At 40.2% G+C, this 24487-nt stretch overlaps 1 protein-coding gene across 1 annotated transcript in view; it reads left to right on the plus strand.

Moving 5' to 3' along the window:
• LOC308038695 (stonin-1-like) overlaps nucleotides 1-18448 on the plus strand; it is a gene marked incomplete at both ends in the record, with an annotated part of 34584 nt that extends 16136 nt beyond the window's left edge. Inside the window, 8 exons of the mRNA XM_080341470.1 lie at nucleotides 8418-8519; nucleotides 8820-8943; nucleotides 10537-10592; nucleotides 11833-11926; nucleotides 13230-13828; nucleotides 15344-15634; nucleotides 16391-16480; nucleotides 18341-18448. Coding sequence (XP_080197596.1) covers nucleotides 8418-8519; nucleotides 8820-8943; nucleotides 10537-10592; nucleotides 11833-11926; nucleotides 13230-13828; nucleotides 15344-15634; nucleotides 16391-16480; nucleotides 18341-18448 — 1464 coding nt within the window. The remainder of the gene's footprint in view (nucleotides 1-8417; nucleotides 8520-8819; nucleotides 8944-10536; nucleotides 10593-11832; nucleotides 11927-13229; nucleotides 13829-15343; nucleotides 15635-16390; nucleotides 16481-18340) is intronic.
• Between the last annotated feature and the right edge of the window lie 6039 nt (nucleotides 18449-24487).

Genomic DNA, 24487 nt, shown 5'->3' on the forward strand with positions numbered 1-24487 from the left:
ACTGTGTTTTTTTCCTATTGAATATTTCCTCCGATCTCTCTGGAATATTTGAATATAATGTAGTGAAAACTGTTTAAGACTTTGACAAATTTCAAAGTCTGTTCTTGAAATGAGCTGTTACTAGGGAAACAGTGAAACATCTGTGGGGAAATATGGGAATAAGGCAAAGGTTTATGGGGCAGCATCCAGAGAATGGGCTTCAAGTATAAAATAACCATCCCACTCTTGCTATGCTGCTGTCTTTGTGGCAAACCAGTCAGCTATTCTGGGAGACAATGGGAAATACAGTTAACATTCATTTTCACTTCATTGCTGTTCTTTCCTTCATTGAGCACCTGCAAATGGAAGGCAGGTGTCAAGAAAAAGTATAGTCCCCTTCCACAGATTAAACATTCTGCAATGTTTAAAAGTATCAGTGAACAATATGATTCAGGTATGTGAAAAAGTGAGATGGTATATTGCTGAAACACAAGCAAAATAATGAAAACTTATTTTGGGGACAGTTTCCTAGTATGTGCTACTTTATAGCCCTGTTCTTTCCTTAGTAAAAACAACCTGTAATTTTTTACAATAACAATCATAACATGTTGTAAGTGATGTTCACACTCCCCATTCAGTCCTTACTGACAGAAATAAAAGAAACAGCATTGGCTCAAATTCTGCTTTGCTAGCCCACAAAACCCAGTGTGATTAGATATTTCTGGCTGTAGGTAGGTACAGTCTAGCATTATATTGCATTGTGGTGGCCTTTTTGGTTTGATAGAATAACTTTCACTTCCATTTCCATATTCAACAATAAAAGTCTGAGGGGAAAAGTCAGAAGTGGGGACATGTTGGGAGTGTAAAGGACCCATGCCTGAGTGACAGCTGGCAGGGGTAAGAGGAGGGTGGCAAGGAGTGAGAAGGGGTTGGCAGAAGGAACAGGCACTGGGCAGAGCTTGTTTGCAAGGGCTAAGGAGAACTGCAGCCTCTCTAAGCCAAGGGGAAAAGTTTACCTGTAAAGGGGATTGGAATATTATAGATAAGTGGTGAGGAACCCATGCAGAGAAGGGCCTTCAAGGGAAGCTTTTGAAGTTGAAAGTAGCTGCAGGGGGGGAAATGAACTGAATGTTCTGAGGTGGGGAAGAAGAGAAGTCGGGAGCAGCTGAAGAAGAGGGGACGTGGGCAGAGCCACCAGAGGCAAGATGTGGGACGGATGTGTCACGGTGAGATGTGCCCTGCCTGAACACACTGACCTGGTGCCTGCTCATGGCATCCCACAGGGCAGCACGACTCGCTCAATCTGTCTTTAGCATCCCTGCCTCACATTTGTACAGCTGTTAGTAACGGTAACCTACCTTTCTGGACAGGAAGATCTTGTTCATGCAAGGAACCAATGACACAGTTGTGCTATAGGAGATTCAATGAAAATAACAAATAAAACCCAGCAGTAGGACACACAGGATTTACAGCAAGAATTTTGGCATTAGCCTGATGATACCCAGAGGTAAGCTACTGTTAAAACCTTGTTGGATTGCTCTCTAGGAAAGGACCGTCATCTGCTAAGTCATCTGCAATGTTGAGTAGATTTTACTGTCCAAGTACTGACACCAAGATTTAGATGACTGCTCATCTGAGATGCAAAGAGCCATCCACTGCATGAGGAGAAAAGATGAAAGGCTGTTTTAGTCCCCTTTATGGAAAGCTACAGTATGCAGGTGGAAAGCATTTCCACCCAGCCTTGGGAATGAGCTACTGAATAGTTTTGCTGCTAATTGTATGGTTAATATTGGCCAAGAGGGTGTGTAGTAGATCCTCTCTGAAGTAGAGTTGGGAGGTGGGGGAAGAGTAAATGGGTGTGTACAGTCAAGTGTTAGGACAGGGTGAGCCCCATCACATTTGCTCAGAAAGCGAAGCTCAGGAAGATGAGCTCGAGCAAATATTGGGATCCTCACATAAATGCTTCCAAGACCCAATACAGCAATGCAGCTTAGTTTCCATACGTCTGAGTTATTCTTTAGAAGAGTTAAACTATCAATTAGGCAGTAAAAGGGAGAACCTGACTGCTAAGCTGTGCTTGAACCTGTCTCTTAGTCACTTGCTGGATCATTTCAGCCATGTGGCTGGTGCTACAAAACCTACTGCTGGTGAAAGGGGCTGCTGTGGTTGCTCAGCTTTACTCCTCTCCAAATTATCCAATGCAAAGTTAGAGCAAATTGGCCTTAACCAAACCATGCTGCTCTGCTCTTATTTAACTTGACATTAAAGCTGCTGGACTTCAGCAAACGTCTGCTCGACCATGAGCTTCCAGCAGCTAATTCAGCTGAGGAGGAATATATTTCTGGCATTTACCCTCCTGCTGCACCCTGGCTCTGCGTGGTTCTGCGGACCCCTGCAGCCAGTCCCTCCGGACTGGAGCCCAGGAGCAGGTAAGTGGCAATTACAGACAGGTGACAAAGGGACAGATTTCAGGCACTGATGAAGGGGGGTGTGTCTTGGGGGCACAGGGTGGAGGTTGGGGTCTCTGGGGAAAGAAGGTGCTGTAAGCATCGGTATGTCACGTGCAAGGAAACAAGGCAGACAGCAAAGGAGGCGAGGGGACAAGAGAGGAGCACTGAGCTGGGCACCAGCAGGAGTGTGAAGAAAGCAGCGATGAGAGTTAGGACAGTGAAGTGGCTGGGGGCTGCTAGTTCCCTTTGAGGCTTTCTCTCCACATAAGGCACATGTATCAGGAGGTGTGTTTAGGAGAGGCAAGGCTTGTTTAATCCTTAATTAGACTTACTCATACCACACAAGTCTCTGGGTTTATCGAGGAGCTGAGATACACAGTACCATTCAGTGTATTCAATCCATCAGGTCTTGCCATTTTTATATAGCACTTTGTACAGGCCAGAGCCCTTCTTATGCCACTCTGTCCTGAAAATTCATCATTAAATTGAATTAAGAGACAATTCTTTCTACAGTTCCTCTGACAAAGTGGTTTAAATCAGGTAAAAAACGAAAGACTCTTGAAAAAACAGGAGTTACACATGATAAATGAAAGAGGAACAAATCACGGGTCCCAGTGTTATCTGTCTCAGAACTCTGACGGAAATGATTGAGCTTATAACAAAATCATGCTGTTAATAAAATTGGTTATGAGACTAGATTGCCATATATCTGTGAGTCAACAGCTGGAAACAAAGGGAGCATGTTAGAGAATATCTTTAAAATTAAATTACAGTTCTGCCCATGTCAAGGCATTTCCATGAGGAATGCCTGGATTCTGCAACCACTTCCTCCTAAGGATTATTTTACTTGGAAGGAAGGGGAAGATGGTATTTGTAAAATGTGTCTTGAGAAAGAATTCTGCAGTCCTGCGGTTGAGTAGCTGTGTTCCTCTACAGCAGCAACGCTGGGTTTAAACAGAAGAGGGCATTCATTACCAAGCAAATGAGTTTGCTGAGGGCTCTCCATTTCTTGAGGAAAGGCATTTAAAAACTTTTTTTTTTTTTGTTTGGTTGTTGTTGTTGTTTTTTGCTTGTTTGTGTTTTTTTTTTTAAATGATTAATAAAGGTTCATAATCCAAAAATAAATCTCTAGACATCATCCACCAAGAGAAGTATAAATTATTAGAAATTAAAACCTGCCCAGTAAACGAATGTTTGAGATGCCCTTAAGCAGCACTATCCCAAATACCGACAAAACCCTGAAAAATCAGGAGGGTTCGAACAGCATGCTAATCTTTTCAGCAGCCTGACTTTTAATACTCTTGTGTGCTGTTAAAAAGACTGCAATGGGGAGAGCTGGATCAGAAGCTGAACCAAGACTGACAAAACCTAGATGCTGCTCCTGACTGCCATTTGTGAGCCTGGGCAAGATATCTGGTGTGTCTGTGCTTCAGTTTCTTCTCTTAAAATTAGGCTTAAATGTTAACAAATCCATAAGCATGAAAAATATGACAGGTTTGCACTTTATATTGCTGGACACTGATACTAGGTTAAGATCACCAATATCAAAGCTAGTCTGTCAGTATGAGTAATGTTATTCACAGATATTTTCATTTTTTTTCTCTTGTTCAGAGAAGGCTGAATTTTTTTCATTGTATACCCGGCTTTATCATGCTGTTCAGCTGACACTGCTTGCAGTGCCTGGATGAAGAGACATATTCTCTAGGAATTTTTGAAATAAACTATTATATAAATTATGTTGCTAGACCTCAGATTAATGTGTAAGTGCCCTAGTTAGTAGGAAGCACCCTCTGCAACCACTCTGTGCAGCGTGGAAAGCTGTATTTCCATTTCCAGTCTCTGCTTTCTCCCCAGCAATACCTGTGTTATCAGGAGGCTTTGTCTGCTGTCCTTGCCACGAAGGAAACTGACATGTTGACCTTGGTGACGGAGCCTTGGTATTCACTAGCAATACACAGGGTATAATTTATAACACAAGGGGGACACCCACAGTGCCTTGTGCTGGTGGGATGTGCTACATATGGGCACACCCAGGCACATGCTGTCAACTTGCAGCACAGGTGAAGACCATTTGCTTTGGCCTGCATAGCACTATCTGAGACAGCTGAGAAATTCTTTGGTATCAAGCTCCCCAGCCTCCCTCTCTTTTTGAAGTTAGGCATACAAATTGTTCCAATTTCAAGGCACGTTATAATCCCTAGATGAACAAATGTTTGTAGAAAGCAGGGGGCTACTTTGTAAATGTTCTTTTTGCACTTTCACCTTTCTAAAACTGTTGTACAGTACGCTGGCAGATAGATGGCTCTGCATCAGGTTTATCTGTCTCATGAATGAGTCATAGCCAGCTGCAGGATCACCGTCCACAACCTTCAGGGCCTGGTGAGATCCTAAAGGCTGCAACTTCTTCCTAATATCTCTGCTAACATGACAAGACTAGCAGACAGGAGAAGAATAATGATGTTCTTGGTATGCACTATTCCTGACAGTTTCAAATGAGTACTGTGCTTTAAAAGATATGTTTTATTATTTAAATTATTCTATACACAAAGCAACATGGCTTGCCTTTTCCTCATGATGATGCAGGGCATACAGAACAGCTGAATATGCAATTGTTGTTTAATTCGAGACCCACACAGTGTTATTAAACACATTCCGTTGCAGAGCAAAATTACTTCAATAGCAAATTCCATTTGTCTCGCTTGCAAAAATGCAACTTACAATATTATTATGGATGCTGTTTTTTTTTTCTTTTTGTAGGCGTTGGTTTAGCTATATAATTAAGGGTCTGTCAGTATTTTCATTAAAATCTTTTCATTCTTCACGGTGCGTAAGTCAGCCTTAAAAATTAAAGCTTAATGGGTGAATCTTCCCTTTACAAGCCAAATAGCGCTATTACTACATAGCTACCTAAAAATGGAAAAAGAAAGGAAGAAGGAAAAAAAAATATATATGTTTCCAGCTTCTTAGAATGATCAGGGTAGCAATGACCCATATGCAGACAAAAGCTGTATAAAGACCAAAGTATATACTCTCCTGCACACACAAGATTAACGAATATTTTTCCAAATGAGTATCTGCTAAATTGGTAAATCTCTGTATTAACATATGAACAGATTGCTGCAAATATAAGCAATAATTTGAATAGTTGTACCAGATTGCTGCTACTTAACTGGTAGCTTCAAATATCTCCCTGTTTATGAGGTAATAATGACTTCAGAGTTTATTAGAGCAAAATAATATGCTTCTGTAGGCAGCTTTCCTAGGTATACTTTCACACTCAGGAACAACTATGGTTCTCATTCACTCTGTTCACCAGACAAAATATCCTTCCCTCCATCACAGAATGTCAGGGACTGGAAGGGACCTCAAAAGATCATCCAGTCCAGTCCCCTACTGGAGCAGGAACACCCAGATGAGGTTACACAAGAAGGTGTCCAGGTGGGTTTTGAATGTCTCCAGAGAAGGAGACTCCACAACCCGCCTGGGCAGCCTGTTCCAGTGCTCTGGCACCCTCACTGAGGAGAAGTTTCTGCTCATATTTAAGTGGAACTTCGTGTGTTCCAGTTTGCACCCATTGCCCCTTGTCCTATTATTGGTTGTCACTGAGAAGAGCCTGGCTCCGTCCTCATGACACTCACCCTTTATATATTTATAAACATTAATAAGGTCACCCCTCAGTCCTCTCTTCTCCAAGCTAAAAAGACCCAGCTCCCTCAGCCTCAGGAACAGAAGCTGAAGTTCCAGGCAAGAGCTCAGGGTGCGAACTGCAAACCCCGCGCTTCCTGCAGCGACTGGTCCCTCTTTTCAGGCTGAGCAGTTGAAAGAAGAAACCGCGGTTTAGTAACCAGCGCTCGGCTACACCCAAGCGTGCTGCCCTGCGTGGGGTTTTTCATGGTTAGGGAAGAAAAGGCAGAGCAGGAGCGGGCGGGGCCGGCGGCGGGCAGCCCGCGGCGCGGTGACAACGGCGCCTTAAGGCGGGAGGGCGGGGTGATGGCGGCGGCCGCCATGGCTCACGCGTGTCCTCTGGTGAGGGGCTGCGGCGGCGAGGCGTCTCCTGGCCCCGCGGCTCGTAGCCAGGCTTGGGAGCTGCGAGCGGCCCGGCGGGGTCTGGCTGCCCGCTCCGGGCGGGAGACGGGGCCGGGGACGTCGCCTCCCTGGGCCCGGCGGGAGGTGGTGCCGCCCCGCGGGGTCCCCAGAGGATACCTGGGACCGCCGGCCGTTCCCCGGCGTGGGGAGCCCGGGGGTGACCTCGCGAGCCGTTATTTTTGGTGGGGGGGAAGGGAGAGTGAGTTAAAGCAGCGTTTTATGGGCAAAAAGCATCACGGCAGGCGTTGGTGTGAGCGCTGGGCAGCCCCCGGGCGGGGCGGGATCCCGTGGCGGTGCCAGGCGCAGGGCGGCGGCCGCCGCGCCCGCGGGCTCCAGCTGCCGCTGCCTCGCCTCCTGTGGGACGTAAAACGGCCCTTCGGCTGGCGGCAACCCCAGGGGAGCCTCGGAGGCTTCGCTTTGAGACTTGTTTTTGGCTTTGCTGGAATGGGGTGTTGATAAGTGCCCCCCCCCCCCCCCGCTACCGTGTCACAAAACAAACTGGAGTTCGCTGTTTGGTGGCAGTGGAGGGTCCCAGCGCGGGTGGCCTGGTCATCGCGAAGGGCTGCCTGTGTGTGAAGGGGTAAAACCAGAGCACTGCAGTGTCTGTGCTGTAAACATTTTTCTTTAATTTGAAAACGCATAGCATTTGAGTTTTACAGTTGCTATGTGCGGTTTTTATGTAGCATAATAAATATTTGTACTTACCATAGCTTGGTAATCCTGGGGAGAGTAATAGGCCTGTTGAAAGATTTAAATTTGGTTTCTCTTCTGGATTAGCAATGACGGCAAAGCATTTGACATGTGGGCTAGTCAATATCTCCTAGTGTAGCGGTACAAGATTAAATTTTTTTTTTCTTCGCATATTCCTAATATCCTGAAATGTGCTGGGGGAATTCTTGGAGATCTCTACCCTCCCATAGGAAATCATACATGAGTATGGTTATTTTAAAGCAGTGCTATGTTGTGCTGACAGCCTTTTGCAAAAAGCCTAACTTGTTACTTTTGAATAACTGCTAGGGTTTTTTTAAACACGTTATCATCTACAGTTTAGAACAACTTTAGAGCAACAGCATATAATCTGATGTTAACTTAGAGAAACGTAAATTAATATTGCGCAATCTTAATTTCTAAGGTTCTAAAAATTTCAGCTACATCTTTCACCTTGTTTAGCCTATTCTGCTGGTAATGATAATCAAGATTAATAAGCTTTAAATTGTTAAAAGATTATTATGTTACATTTGCACCTGAGTGGACGAATCTTGAAGCTCCTGTGTGTCTGTTGTCCAGGTCTGACTGGAGGATTTAGGATTTGATCACTGACATGGACAGAAGAAGTAATCAAATGTTGTGTTGGAGTCCTGTTGTAATATAGGATGAATTATATGTATTGATAACTGTACTATTAAAATTTCCATAGCTAAACTACTATACAGCATCAGACCACAAATAAAATAAAGAAGTTATTTCTTGCAGGTTACTTAAATTTTATATATATTCTGATAGAATTGGCACATCCCATTTTTAGTAGCTTGTATTGTTGGTTGGTCTTTAAGCTAGGACCAATGACACTATAATGATACTAAGAAGTAAATGTCGGTTTTAAACTGATATTTTTTACATGCTTGTTTGAAAATATAAGCATTTCATAGCCTGCAGAAAGCGTAATTTGAGGCTTGAATCCAATTTTTTCCAGGGGTGTTTGTTCCCAGGGACGTCATATTGAAAAGAACGAGTGGACCTGCAGACCTCTGCACTTGATGGAGTATTCAAATTATTACACTGATCTGTTTATGCTGTTCAGTTTAAGAGTAGTTTATGCAGTGAGAATAGACCTTGTGCTATCATTTCAAATGGCTTAATGTTCATCTTAACTTGAAAACATTTATTTATTTATTTATGTAGCCTAAACTATACAAGTCCATTATTGAAGATGTGATTGAAGGTGTGCGGGAGCTCTTTGCAGAAGAGGGTTTAGAGGAACAGGTTCTGAAAGAATTGAAACAGGTTTGTTTGATTCCCCTGCATTAAGAGAAGTTGTTTACTTTTTTTTTCTTTTTCTTTTGAGATTATGTACCTGTCCATTTCTTTGCCCTCCAAAACATGCAAAATTTTGCCCTAACTTAGAGTTTCAACGTGAATGATGCCTTGGGTTGCTGGAAGCTGAAATTCTGTAGTGATTGTTAACATCTTTATTGGATAGAATCAATTTTCTCTTGTAAAAGCTAGGAATACCTGATTATAATTTTAAATGTGGTTTATTTTTAAAGCTGGTATCTGTTGACCTTAATAATAATCTTTCTGCAGCTTTGGGAAACCAAGGTGGTGCAGTCTAAAGCAACAGAAGGCCTCTTCAGACATAACCACCATTCTCCACAGTTTACCCTGCAATTGCCGCACAATTTTCACCGTGTTCTGCAGGCTTCAGCAGGTCAGGTGGTGTTGAACACAACAGATGCAATTCAAGAATAGCTCAGTGATTCAAGAATCTTTTTAGAATACTTGAAGGTGCTGGTTTGGGATACTTATGTATGTATCTAGGATGATAGGGAACAGCAATTATGTGAAAGTGGAATTTGACCAATGAAGGATTCATTAAACTTTGATAAAGTAATGCAGTTATGGCTATGTGCTCTTTATTTACTGCTTAGTTCCAGTAACAAAATGTGTAGAGTTTTAGCCGCCTTGTCTGTGGTTCAGAAGTTTTGCCGTTCAATTGCAAATTTACCAGAAGGGCTAAGGTTCTACTCATGCTTTTAATGTGTGGCATAATGTATACAGAGGTTATATGGCATAATTGTGCCATGCAGCTTGGCTGTCACATTGGATTTTAACCTGGTTCTGCACTTCTTAAAACGTAATCCCTTGCTCAAACAGCAGAGTGAGAGTTTTTGGTGAGGTTTTTTTGTCTTTCAGTTAGTTTTCCTAGAAGCAGCATTCCTGTTACACTTGACTTTCACAAGACCTGTTCTTCTCAATTAAGTGCAGCTGACCACTGTGGTAATGTTATGGCAGAGCATAATGCCCAGCTGAGGCTTCTCCCAATGTGAGAGGCCTTTGGGACCTTTCCCTGTTAAGGACAAAAAACATGTGAGATGATTTAATGAAAGTCTGTGTCATAGTGCTCTTCGCAGTTGGGCAGGCACTGTTCATCTGGTTTTTTACAGTCTTCATAGTTGAATGGGCTGGTTTTGGAGACAGATATTTTATTTATTCCATGTGGTTAAAGGGAGTATACTTTTGGGTTTGTTTGCTATTGGAGGCTTTATATTTAATGAGTTTTACCTTATTACTCCTAAATTTTGGAAGGGTAGTACTAAGGCAAAACAACCTGTTGAAGCCAGTGATTTTCTTTTTTTTTTTTTTTTTTAATGTTAAATGGCATTTGAATTGTCCTGTAGCTAGAGATTTTCAGAGTAGTTAGGGCTACCTAAATTGTTTGCTTGTTGAAGCCTGGGGAAGTTTTCCCTTTGTCTTATCTTCTCTCACTGAAGTCAGTACTTAGTGCTTTTGAAAATCGCACCCTACTGTTCCTTCTATGAGCAACACTGGATTTGCTGTGGTGCAAAAAAAGTAGTTGCATATCTTCCTCATATTGACAAGTTAATTCATTTTACATATATGTTTTTGGTAGCATTGCACATCCATCCTTCTAGTTGATGTAATAAATAGAAATGGCATGCTTAATTTTTACAGTGCAACTTAAATGGATCAAACAGTTAAATAGAAATATTTTTAAAACAAACAAAACATCTCCAAGACCAGCTTTTAGCAAAATGTAAGTTTTACAAATTTGGATGTAACCTCTCCCTGCTGAGTACAGCATAAGCTTGAAGCAACATAAAGGGAAGTATATTCAAGGGCCTCATCTAGATGTGCTCAGTTGTTTGTTGATCTGAGTATGAACTGAAGGTAGATTGCTTTAGTTTTAGTTTTAGCCACGTTTGCTGTAGATTATGGTAAGATCAACTATGTCCAAGAAAGTAATGTTTTTTGTAAAGTGTCTTTTTTTTTTTTTTAATAGCTTCTTTAGTCATCCCAACTGGCAGAGGTTTTCAGCATTTGACAGCAGGAGATCTGGTATGTAGCTGTAGTGATATCTATTTCAATTTTGATTATTCTGAATTCTAAATAATTATGTTTGTCAGTTGTTAGTAGGCTTAACAGGAGGCAAGTATTAAATATTTTCCATGTATAGATGCTTTAGGACAGCATTTAGGGACTGAAAAAGTACCCCTTCCCATGACAGTTTTAACTGTCCAATATGGTATAGTAGGTAAGGGAGCATGAGTCCTGCTGAGAGAGAATCAACAGCTGAAGAAACTCAGTATTGTTACTTCTAGCCCTATTATTTTCTTTTATTTTTTTAATGAAAACTATACAAAAATTAAGAGTCTGCAGAGGGAGAGCTGTAACTCTGCTGCTTCTGTTTGAGCAGTGAAAAAGGATGGGGATCTACCAGTTGGTTTTACAAGCAGTGCAGCCAGAAGCGTGTTGGAGGACCCAGCTGTATTTAGCCCATGAGAAGGAAGTCTAGTAGAAATGCACATCTACAGATCACCCAGATTTCCCCCCACACTTTTTTTTTTTTTTTTTGTTACTGGATATGAAATTAATGCATGGCTGGGAAATGCTAGCAGTAGTGAAGCTGGGAGGAGCATTAGCTGCAAGGCATAGAAATCATCCAGAAGAAAATGAGTGTTTTAAGAGTTGACAGATTCTGAACTCTGGGCATGTCAAAATTTGTTTGGAGTGGGGCTATTAATTGTCAGAATTTGATGAATTTGAGTTCCTCCTAAGCATCAAGGTAACGAGCTTGCCAAGCTGAAATATAATATGGGGAAGGTGTTTATATAACGTGCAAGTTTCCTGATTGAAAGTTTGGATTTCTCCGGAACAGCTAGTTCAAAAGGGAGCTGTATATCCAACTCTTTGCTTTTCAGGAGAAAAAGAGAATGTGAAGTGACTTCATAGACCCAGGCAAGGAGTCTGTGCTGTGTGGAGTAATGCATAAGCTTAGGTAGAAGTGGCTCTGAGTGGAAAAACACCTTTCTGAATGGTGTGCATGTTGAGGGGGTACAGAAAAGTGTTCTGTTAATGAAAAGGGGATAACTGGAAAATAGGAAATAGGGCAAGTGATTATCGTGTCACTACAGAATACTGTTTATCTGTCTAAACCCCAAAAGTCTGAAGCAACTCCTCAGTAGAGATCATCACAAAAAGGCCCTCGTTCATGTTTGTCTGGATATGTTAGCGTGACGTGCTGGGGCCTAGGAGATAAAGTATGCACTGTTTCTTACTAAAGCTCTTGTGTATCTAGGGTGCTCCACAAGCGGGTGCAACTCTTACTCTCCCTACGGGTATTGCTTATCCTATACATGTACCAACTGGAGTGACGCTACAGACAGTATCTGGTAAGATTAAAGAGGAGATGTAAAATATTACAGTGCATTGACTGTATGTGGACATTGAAAGATGGTTCCAAGTACAGTAGATAAAACAAATGTGAAGTTAAAGCATAGAGGGGTAGAGCCATTTATGTTCCTCTTCCTTTGTAGTTTGTGTTTGTAATTGCTGCGTGGGGGAAGTAATTACATTGATTAGTTAGTGTGTCAGTTATGTACACTTGCAAGATCAGTTAACATGGGCTGCCAGGTGATGCCATTTTTTTTTGTTTTACAACTGCTTACAAATGTGTTCTTTCGTCAGTTCAGACATAGGTATATCCTTCTCCTATATGAGGAATATCTTCCATGTTTTAAAAAGGTAAAGACATTCTGGTGCTTCAGAAGTGAATTGACTTCTCATTCAAATAAAATCCAATCATCCATAAACTTTTTTGCTCCCACTCTTTGCTGACAAAACTGCCTGTACTGCTTGTACAAAGATGTGCTAGTACTGCTTTGAATGTGATGAGTGGAAGGCTTATTTCAGTCACTGATTGACTTTTTCTTCAAACAGCTGTTCTTTGAGAACTAATGTCACTAGATATCTATTTCAGGTATAATTCCTAAGGTTTTTGAGACCTATGGGCTAGTATCAGTGACTGTGTCTGCAAGCTTGTGTTTGAGGTAAAGAATAATTAAATGACATTGTGAGCTTAGCTCTGGCTCAGCTTTTAACACTGATAATAATAATAAAAACTTTAAGGATTCAGTATTTAGAGTGGTTTTCATGCAATGAGAGGACAGATAAACTAGGAGGTGTGTTTTTTTGTTTGTTTGTTTGTTTGTTTGTTTGTTTTTAAACTAGAGTTTTTTAGAAGGGATACTTAAAGGTCCTTAGAAGAGTGAACTGCCCATGGAGATATGCAATAGTTTGCTATTTTATCTTTATTCCTTAGTTTCTGAAATGATAGGGAAACAAATGCAAAACAGGATTATTTTTTATTGTTGTGTGGTGCATCTTTTATTTTATTTTTTTTAATCCAGCATGTAATTAAGTTATTGAACTGACTGCCACAAGGTATTGTGAAGGCCAAAACCAGAAAGGGGTATTAAACATGGTGGTCTGGATGGAAGCTCTGACTGAAGTAGCCTCTGAACACTTAATTTTCAAAGGCTGCAATTGTGCTTAGAGAAAGTACTGCTTTGTAAACGTCCTGTTTCTCATAGTTTGCCTGAGTATTTGCTATTGGTTATTAGTGGTAACAAGAGAGTGGACAGGATAAACCCTGTAAGTTTAACCTGATGAACTTTTTAACTCATCTCTTTGTAGGGCAGCTTTACAAGGTAAATGTGCCTGTGATGGTTACACAGGCCCCAGGAGATGCAAGTATTTTCCATCACCCTGTTCAGCAGATGTTTCAGCCCCTTGAGCAACCTTCAATTCTGCAAGCCAACGTTGTCGGTGTTGCACAGGTGAATGAATCTTCTGCTCAGGCAGCTGCTGAAATGTTACAACCCCAGGAGACTGCTGTCCAACAGACCACGGTATTTCCACCAAATGTTGTGGAAGAAAATCACCTAGAGAACTCTGCCAATAGTGCATTGGTCCAGCAGCCTTCTCTGAGTCAGCAGCCACTTGCATCTAATGCAGTGTTGAATCAGTGTGCAGACTCAACAGAAAAGTCCCAGCACAGCAGTCTTCACACAGCTGTGTTTACTCCAGAAGCCTCTGAAGGGTATTCTCCCACAGAGTCCTTGGCAAACAACTCCAGCAGTGTCCTGCTGGATGTGGCAGGGCAGTTTGACACTGAGCCTCAGCAGTCAGTGCAACAGCAAGTGCCTGATATCATTGACCTGATTATCATGGGCAAAAGTTTGGATGATAATGCTGTTCCGAAAGACCATGACAGCATTGCTTCCTCTGACAAGGTAAGGCCTTTTATTTCTTAGCTGGTGAAAATACATTTGTTGGAGATAGTTGTTTGGAGTATCAGAACAGATGAGATCAAACACATCTGCAAGTGACAAGTAGCACCTCTAAATTATGGTAAGAAAAATCATTATGATTTTGAAGTTCATTCTTGAGCTTGTTTTGAATAACAGTAGCTGTCTGCTTAATGTTAAGAATTTCTCACAAATATTGCTGAAATACTGTTTTTGAAGAGAATGTCAATCTAAAAAAATGCTCAAAGTGTAATGCATAGATATAGTGTATTCTTAGACTTACTGACAAATTTTGGGCATAATACCTTGTGGGTTTTTTTGACTGAACGGACATAAATGACCCTTTGAGAACTTCCATGTCATTGTGACAGTGAATCTGCATGTGGATAATGGCCAGCTGTGGGCAAATTGCTTTTGCAATGTCAGCTGGGGTAGTTTTAACTTGTAATGTGCAAAGAGCATTTAACTTGCCTTGCGAATGCATATCGAGCATGAAAAGTCAGATTTGATAAGTGAAAATCTGCTGGAAGGAAATGGATTTCCTTGATAGAAAATACAGAACGAACTAGAATTCAGCTAGAGCTGTGTGAAAAACTTGAATGATTTTAATTAGGAAGCCGCTTTCCTGACCTCATCTAATTTTTGTTCCAGAAATTATTTGCAGATGTTTTTAAGTTCAGGCTGGCTTGTTGACTTTGAGTTGTAGTGCCTATATGTGATTGAGGCAAATTTACTAAATGCAAATTTAATGACAGTAATGACAAATGACTGTAAATAGAAGGCATGTTATGCTACTCGTGAACTTTTTGATGGCAGGATGTCTTACTACTGTCAGTAGTAATAATGGAAGGTCAAAACAAATTGTTATTTTCTTGAACTAGAAAGAGTATGTGGATGTGAATTAAGTGCTACAATAAAGATTTAATGAGAAACTGAAGACGGCTGAAAGCTTAAAGCCCTTTTATGCTTCTATGAACACTCAGTTTAGGAATTTCTAGCACTTTTATGAACAGTAACTTGAAGTACTGCAATAGTTACTGTCTCAGCTTTTTAGATGTTGTTGAAACAAAGCATTTCAATTGAATTGAGAGAGAAGGATGAGTTAATCTTGACTCATTTCAAAAATGAAAAATGCTATTTTAGGGGGCAAGGCAGTAGCTTGTTTCCCTTTTTTTGTTTTGGAGTTTTATTTGCAGTAGAAATTCTAAAGGCCCAGTTCACAGATTGAAGTTGGTTGTGTACAATAGTGTTTAAAGAAAAGTCTAAGAAAATGTCTCTTCATATTGCTGAGGAATATTTGGAAGGGATTCTGTTTAAGGTTAAGTGTTAAGATTTGCGAATCTAGTCAGGGTTTACAAGTAGTCCAGGACTTGAAACTCTCATTTTAGTGCCCCAAGCTTGTTACTTTATTAAACAAAGATCTCAGGCTTTGTACTGGAGAATGAAAGCTTTGCGGTGTTAATTCACAAGCTGTCTCTGGTCTCTTTTTATTCCTGTCAGATGGAACCTACTGAGCAGATGGAATCTAATTTACAATCAGAGAAGGATATCTGCAGTGACATTGAAGGCATAATTCAGCTAGATGGTACTGGTGACATTTCTCCCAAGGAAGAAATACCACATACAAAATATAGGGAAGAGAATGAATTCATTGCTATTATTGAATCAGAGGATCTAAAAGTTCTCGAAGATGATGAAGATGATGATGAAGAATGTGACAGTATTACAAGCACTGAGTCTAGCAGCAGTGGTGGTGATAATGAAGAGCCCCAAGTAGATATAGTTGAGGAGGTAATTTACTTTAAAGCCTTGTGAAGCACATTACAATAGTGTATTTATCTTGACTGTTGAATTGTTGACCCAGAACAATTCCTGACAAGTTTAATGCAGAGAATGCATAGTTAAATTATATACCTCTTGAGACAGGAGGTACTGCTGAGAAATTACTTGAGAGCTCAGTATGAGAAGCCTGGACAAACGAAAGAGATGTTGAGAAGTCATTTGTTTATTGGATGAATTAAAATACTTAATTACCAGAATTAAAGTTCTATGGTAAAACTCTGGCATAAGTGGAATGGAGTTTTGCTTTTTATTTAAATAAGATCAAGATAAAAGTCTAGGTTTCTTTTCCTTCTGAAGGACTGCAGAGGATTAGACAGAGAACAATGTGATACAAGTACATATGTTTCCTAGAAACAGGATTTGTGTAAGGAAGTGCAATCTTGTATCCTAGAGATTCACAAGAGAATCAACTCATAGCATTTGGACTGCAAATGAATACCAGTTGATTGGTATTCCAGTTACTGGGGTCAGCTTTATCAGTTAGTAGTTCTGCTTTTTGACCTGTGTTTCTGTTTTTGGTTTGTTTGTTTTTGAGAATGTAAACATGTGAAGATGCTTATAAATGAGCTTTGTGTAACATGATCTTCATAGCTTCTAGGTCTTGATTTTTGCAGTGGCAGCCTTTTATTGTTCTAGGTGTGTTTCACGTCAAGTATTTTCAATGCTATTCTGAAACATTGTGTAAAATACAATTCTAATCTGTAGGACCCCTTAAATTCTGATGATGATGTCAGTGAACAGGACATTCCAGACTTGTTTGACACCGACAATGTGATATTTTGTCAGTATGACAAGGTACAGTATATAGTTTTATCTTTGTTCCTTAATCATTCTAAATAATATGTTCAGCAAATCCATATCTAGTTATCTGTCAGTGCCCTTTAAAGAAAATCTCATGCTGTTATAATTGAGTGTTTAAATTAGGTCTTTAGCTGACAATAGTCTGAAGACTTACCTGCTGTTTTCTGAAATGAGAATAATCAATGGGCTCATAATGGCCTGTTGAAGGAAAAGGAAAGGAGACCAGATTTGTAAAGCTGCTAAAGTTATGCATTTCCTTAACTTCTAAGTAATATCAACAGCTCCATGGATTTATGTATGAATTTTCAGCCATGAATTAAGATTTTTGAAATGGCTAACAGAAAGAGGAGTATGTGTGCTTTCTTTTACACTTTTTGTCTTTTGAAGTGCTTACTGAGTGATTATCCTACCAGAATTCTGCTGTATCTGAAAAACAGAGCAGTTGTTAAGAGCAATTTGTCCTCCTTGTTTTTAATGTTTAAAATTCAAACTTATTTTGAACTCTTGAAGATCAAATTAAGTATTTCTAACTCTGGTATGGATTTGGACACGTCAGTAGTTTAAGAGCTGAACATAACGAAGTTCATATTTTCTTTTGAAACAAATATGGAAAAATGTATCTATAGTTTGCTTAAGAATGTGCCTTGACTTTTATTTTTTCAGAAGTGACCAGTGATAATTTTGTGTTTGTGTTCAGTTAGGCCTGCCTTAATGGAGTCTGTGTTTTAGGAAATGGTGGGCTGCTAAGAAAATTGTCTTTATTAACGTGTAACAGGTTATGTGTTTCTGAAACGAGTTATTTTGGAAAATGTGTCCAGAAAATGTATCTGAAATTAAGCCACAGTGTCTGGGTTGTATTGAAAAAGTACATTAAGTGTGATGTTACAGAGGCTATAGGTAGTGTATATTGTTATCTGCTGCAAGCTTTGTCTGTAATAAGCTGAAAAACTGGTTGAAAATGTTTAAAAAGTGATAAGAACTTCAGTATTGGACATGTCTTATAGGAAATTTAAGATCAGATTTTATTAGAAATCAACAGTTACAGAAGTTGGGGGAAGATCTTGGTAGCTTTCCCCTTTCCTATATAGATTTCAGAAAACAGGCCTAGTAGAAAGTAGATTCAAACAGCTATCTATTAAATTACCTTGTTACCTGTAAAAGAAAGCTGTTCGCAAAATTACTATTCCATTTCTTTTGCTTTTTCCTTCTTTTTTCTTTCTAGATTTGAAAGTGGACTGATGCTTAAAAATCCAAGGAATTTTTCAGAGATGTTTGAAATTCATTCTTACAGTATTAAAAACCAAAACCAAACAACAAACAGAAACCCCAGCTTTCTACAGTATAGATAATTTTGCAGGCCTTTAAAGAGAAGCAGAATATGCAGATTATTTTTTTTTTTTGTATGTCAGAGTTTGTTTTTAAGCAAAGTTTTCATGCTTTTAGCCTTATCCTAAAGCCTCTGTGCATGCAATATTGCTTTGCAATGTGTATGGGAGAAGGAAATGGCTGCATTTCAGTGGTTAAGCCATACTTGTTTGCAAGGTGCGGTATATTTTGGGACTGATATGCTCATGAAGCTGTTCTGTTATTGAGATTCAAAAGGTTGTTCTCTTGAAGAGGACAGGGAGTTCATTATAAACAACTGAAATCTACTGTCTCTGTTGAATACTTGAGGTGTGCCCAGTGGCAGTGTGTCACATGTTCTGGGCTAACAGGATTTTAAAAGAATAATGAGGTTTGTAAACCAAGTTGTGCTTAAGAAACCTTTCTTTTTAAATGGATGGTCTAACATATTTTTGAGGGGTGTGGAACATTGATTTTTTAAAAAAATTATTTATTTTTTTAATTCATCAGATACATCGAAGTAAGAACAAATGGAAGTTCTACTTAAAAGATGGAGTCATGTCCTTTGAGGGTAAAGACCATGTTTTTGCAAAAGCTGTTGGTGATGCAGAGTGGTGAAACCTCACTGAAGTATGTACTTTAAGACTGTGGCATTATTCTCTTATAAACCTTCTGTGAAACTTCTAGACTTTCTATTGTTTTGCCATTAAAAAAACCAGACCAACAGAACAACAAATCAGTGACAAAAATATGTAAAATCAGTTTTGTTAATCCATGCAAACTAAACCACTGTTTTGTTAGCTACTCAGCTTTCTTTGCTGTTTTCTCGTTATTTAATTACTTTTCTACACAAGAAATGTTGTTGGCTTGAACAGCTTTAAAGGCTGAAATACTGAATCTGTTAGTAATTCAAGAAAGTAATGGAATATTAAGTGACTATATTGAAGTAAGTTTCAGTTCCGTTGGTTTTCTTTCCATTTTTTAAAATAAGAATTGAAGTATGACTTGAAATATAAAACTATATAGTTGTTGGTGATACTATATATTTCTTTCCAAAGGGGAAAAAAAAAAGGAAAAAAACGACGACAACAACAACAAACCCAGCAACATCTGTGCAAGTCTGAGATTTGTGACTTTCAGCTGTGCACTTCTTTCTCGCCTTTCCTTCCTCTGTTGCTTTTTTTGTTGTTGCTTTGTGCATTTTTGTTGAGCTTAAAGGCAGGCACTTTAGATGTACATCAGGAAATGTGAGTGGAAGACCCTTGAGCTCTCAGTATGTGAGAACTATTGTTTATTCTATACTCTATGTGCCTACTGAGATGCAATGAATAGTGTGATTTAATATTAAAATGTGATTTATTTTCACTGTCAATGGAAAGTCATTTGAGTTTGCTTCTGTACATATCCACTACATTCTAGGACTACAGACCAGTAAGCTGTGAATGATACAAATTGTGCATAATAATAAAATGTCATCTCATATACCTTTCTAGCAGAGTTGGTTTTGTTCCCTAAATATAAACTTTGCTTACAAAAATTCATACAAACCATGCACGTGACAGTTGTTCAGCCTGCCATGAGAACTGCATTCCCAGCAGTCCTCAATATTATCTTTTTGTTTGTTCCTCTAGCAGTAGAGGTCAAAAAGAAGGTCTGTGCCCATAGGTCTGGGCCGTGGCCCTTCAGAGCTGCAGCTTGCCCCTGGCTAGTTCCTGTTCCTTGTAGGGCAGTCCTGGCAACTAAGTGGTTAAGGCCACAGCCAGGCTGACTCAGAAGAGGCTGATCCTGCTGGAAGGGCAGTGTTACACCTAAGGGCATTGGCACCCCCTCCCTCGTGGTTGCTGCTTTTAGGTCTTCTGAAAGATGACATGGTGAGACATTTTGTTATCTGTACTCCCTGGGAGGGCACGGAGGCCTTGAAAAGGGAAATAAAGGGGGGAGTTAGAAAGAATATAGAGAAGAAATGGTGGGAAAAAAACAGCTCTTGTTCATAAAGGTACAAACCCTTGTGCTGATGGCATGAACAATAGAGGTGCTTCCCTCAGGAGGCAGGTTTTTAACTATTGAGTTCCTTGCATGCTTTTTTTTCCACATATCTGCTGCTGTCCAGTATCAAAGACAGGACACTGAAGGAGAAGAGCTGACCTGAGTGTGGCATTTATTTTGTCTTTTATAATTACTGTTTTTGGGATGTGGAGAACTGTGTATTCAGCAACAGTTAAAATGTTACAGTGTATGATTTCTTTTTCCCCATTCAGTTGACTTGTAGCTGCACTGATGCCACACTTCAGACCCATAAGAGCACAAGAAATGCAGCTCTTACCAAATGACAGATGCTTTTAGATTTCAGCCCTCTCTCACAGGCTCTGAGGTGTTCATGCTCCATAAATGTGTACATTAGGAACTATGGGACCATCTTCAACTTGGGCAGCAGAGCAATGCTTCAGAAAAGACTGGAAGCAGAGGTGGTGTGTCACAGGAATCCAAGGGACATGTCTGGGTATGCACCATTCACTAAGCACCGCACTGTGTTTGACTGTTGCTTCTGAGAACAGGATCTGCTTTCACTAGTCACTATAAAATGAAATGGCTAAAGAGTACCTAATTTTAGCTAGTTTTAAAGATAAGTAGCTTTTTCCCCTATGTTCCTTGTACATGAAGGTGAAGAGTCAGAGCTCTGAGCATTCTTACGACTGCCCAGCTCCTCTCCCTGTCTCTTCTCAGACCTTGTTCCTCTGACCGGCTGCCCAAATGTGTGAGATAAAAGTAGGAATTCCCATCTCTTGTCAGCTTTACCAATTAATACTTATTGCATACTTCTACCTGTTAACCTTGTCTACCTGTTTATTCCACTCTTAAAAGACTTCTGTTTAATGTTTTGGAAGATAATTTTTATGATAGCTTGCTGTGACCTCTGTGCAGCTCAAGTATGATATTGATGATATAGGCTGCCCATCTGAAGTATTTTTAAACACTCACTTCTTCTCAAACTTCTTGCAAAATTTATGGGTTGGGCATTTGTGACATTTTAAATTCTCTCTGGCTTTTCACAAAATCACATGCACTACCAGCAATTAAAATCTCAAAGCACTGTTTGCCGTCTTTCCTCTTGAAACTTTGCTGACAGTCTACATAGTGGCTGTTACTCCTGGTCAAAGCTGATCTGCATCAAAATCGATGCTGAAGATGGCTTAGCTATACCATCAAGTATACCTTGGGTTTTCATTTAGTTGCATTTCCTAACCCAGCACCTTCTTGATATGAAGGAAGCTTAATGTGAGCTCCATCCAGTGCCTTGCTGAGCTACCAATATAGAAGCTTTAGGGATTAGAGTTTTGCTTTCACTATCTCAATCCCTCCTGTACTGAGGAAAATGGCTACCGAATTAATAATGCTGCAGATCTTCTGGTTCCCTCCAGACTACATTGCACATACTCCCTGGGAGTGCTTGCAGTGAATATTTGGACTCCTGCAGTAGGACTTTCATTTTCTTCTGTCTAAGCATACAAGAATTGCCCTACATTTCGTTTACACCATTCTTGAAGGAACATTGGCAAAGACTTATAGCTTTGAATAAGACATTTACAACTAAAAATATCTGAACTCAGGAATATTTATACTGGGGAAAAAAAAGTTTATTAAAATGCAAGCTCAGCTAGCTAATTGCCGTAGCCTATGACTTGAGCAGTAATCGGATCAGAATGTTTTTGATCTGAGTAGTTTACTGTAGTAATGCCTTTGATTGCTGCTACCTACATGTTGCTGCAGATGTGATGGGAAGAGGTGTGCAGTACCAGTTATGGCTATTGAAGATACTTCAGTAAATGGCTGTCTAAAACTCTACACCAGAAAGAAGGCAAGTTTACCAAAAATAATGAGATAGAATAGAAAGTATAACTTGTATGAGAAGCTCTAGCATGAATCTAAGTCTTTATTAAAGTGTTACTTTTACTTATTTGCTCACTTTTGTGTGTAGAAAATACTGGAGTATATAAATTATGTTGTTTGTGCGTTATTGTTTTTCTTTAAAAAAACCCAAATGAACAAAACCCAACAGCAATTATTTTCTAAACGGTTGATTTTACGCAACTTACAGTAGGTACAAAAAAGTGCCCCGCAGCTCCTATTTCTTTGCTGTTACCTAAGCAGCATTGTAAGGCAGGCAATTTTCAGTTGTCACTATTTCAAACTCACTTCTCTTGCATGTAGTTTCCTGATAATGTTATGTGGTAGGTGGACAGGAAAGGTGTTCTTTCAGGCTCTCGTCCTGTTGAAACATAATGTAAGCAAATCAATTATTGCCCACTCGAGATGTTGTTTTGCTGTGTCCTAAATTGTGTGCAGGACTCTTCCATGGGCTGTCTGAAGAAACGAGTCTCAAAAATCAGTTTTGAGGTAGGTGACAGAGAAGCCTTAGATCAGGTAGTTTTTCTCCCACTGGTGTCTTTAGTTCCTATTACAGTTAAATATCCTATAGCAGTCCCATTTGCTCATCTACTAAGCTCAGGAGCTGGTGTGTATAAAGAGGTGCATCATATGGAATTTTTACTGATTGCTAAACTGTAGAATTTTAACAGTTTCCTCTGTTGTCAGTCCTGCTTTGTTCCCCACATGTGCAAACTGCTTGTGAGTATAGCTATGCTTGCGTACAGAGGTTTTATACTGATTGAAATCACGGCATTAAGCTGAAGGTAAGTGAGGGTCAGAGATGTTATTTCTAATTAACACAATTATGATAAACCAGTCACTAGTACAAAGAATCGCTTGTTAACGCGAAGCAAATTTAATTTGCAATGCAGTGTTTTGGCAACAAGAGGTGTGCTTTGGAATGCAGATTTTTACTTTCTTGCTGTTGCAGACTTGAAAGAAAAGGACTCAGTTGAGAAGGAAAATGTAAGAAATTTAAAGAGATTGCAGTAATACCATTTTCTTATGTATCAGAGCCTGCACTTTCGGTGGCCGGCAAGAACTGTTAGGCTGTGACTTTTCTGGAGTAAGCACGATCTTACACAGCTGCACAGCTCTGCTGAGTGCAGGGCAGGTTTGTATTATACCGGATGAGGATCTGGCTTCAGATAGCTTATCATCTACAGAATGGGATCGAAGATGCTAAAACTTTGGCTACAAGCTCAAAGAAAATGTATTTGGTTTTATTTTTTTATCCTCTGTGGACCATAAACTGCCAAGTGTAGGTCTCATGCTGCCATATTGGTTTGAAATGTAAGCGCTCGTGTGTTCCTCTCATCAGAGGCAATGTAACCAACTTGCCAAGAATAAGCCACCTAAGAGGCTTGATCTGCAGTCTGCAGCTTTTACATCTCCTTTTGCCCACAGGACTGTGAAATTTCCAATAACTAAGCCTCTCATTTTCAGAAGACCAGGCAGTACAGAGTGTGGCCTCCTCAAGATGTGCCTGGGGCAGACCCCCACAGGGCGTTCAGTGCAACCTGCAGCTTGGCTCTCAGGACGGATTGTTTGACCCGTATGATGCAGGTAAGAGCTCACACATCTGAACCTCCAGCTTCAGCACAGCGTCATGTTGGTTCACGGCAAGTGAACCACGTAAGTGTGACAGCTTATTTGCCATGGACAGAGCAAGTATGCTGCAATAATGGAGGAATACTCCATTCTTACTTAAATTAGGAATGTGGCCACAAATCTGGATCTCCTTAGCATCAGGCGATGCATAGTGAAAGAAAAGGTAGATTTTTATGGGAAAACAGAGTCACTAAAAAGTAACTACTGTGCTTCATCAGCTGGGAATGGAGTCAGACTGTGAGTGCTGAGGAGTCCTCAGTGCATCCTGAATGCCACTGGCAGTGGTGATGCCGGAGAGCAGGCAGCTGAAAATAATTCATGGGACTGTCCCTGAAGAGAAAACAAGGCAGTGCTTATTTACCTGTGCAGGCAGCAGCTTTCCTGCTGCTCAGAGGGAGCCTTTACAGCTTCTGTGATTTGTGCATGCACGCTGTGATACACAAATACAGTCATGTGCGCAGCAGGTGGGGTTTTATAGCTGTTGCACCTCTTGCGATTTCCAGATCATATGCGGTTGTGTATGGGTTAATTTTTTTAAAGTAAATTACCTACCAGCTCAGACTGAGATCTAATGTAAATTTTGAAATTGCTAGTAACAAATGTTTAGCAGGTCAACTTTTCTCCTTGGTGACATCTTTACAGCCTAATGCTTCAACACTGTTCTTTAACGAAGTGTAGGTTGCTGTGTAATTGGAAGTTTCTGTTAATGAAATGAAGGGAGGCATCTAGTTTACTGCCACTTTCCTTAACCCAGCGGTGCCAGTGCAGCTGACAAGAGTGGAAAAAGAGAGCATGAAAGGTAGCAGACAGGCTTTAAATACCCCTAGGGAAGCAGATTTGGAGAGAAAGGAGCCAGATTGCAATCACTGCAGTACCTATTAACTTCAAGAGCACCTTGACTACTCCTGGGCTCCACTGGTTTCCCCCCAAAGAGGAGTTTTGCCTCTCATCACAAAAGAAGAAAGGGGAAATACCACTTCGGACCTCAGAACAGTTACATTGCATAAGAAGGATTGATTGGCATTTTTATTTATTGTGAAATGTTCAAGATATTGTAAAATAATTCCTAGTCACTAGAATAATTACAGCTGGCCTTGCAAAGCGCTGCATCTATTGGTG

Source organism: Nesoenas mayeri (assembly GCF_963082525.1).
Source record: "Nesoenas mayeri genome assembly, chromosome: 3".
Classification (NCBI taxonomy): domain Eukaryota; kingdom Metazoa; phylum Chordata; class Aves; order Columbiformes; family Columbidae; genus Nesoenas; species Nesoenas mayeri.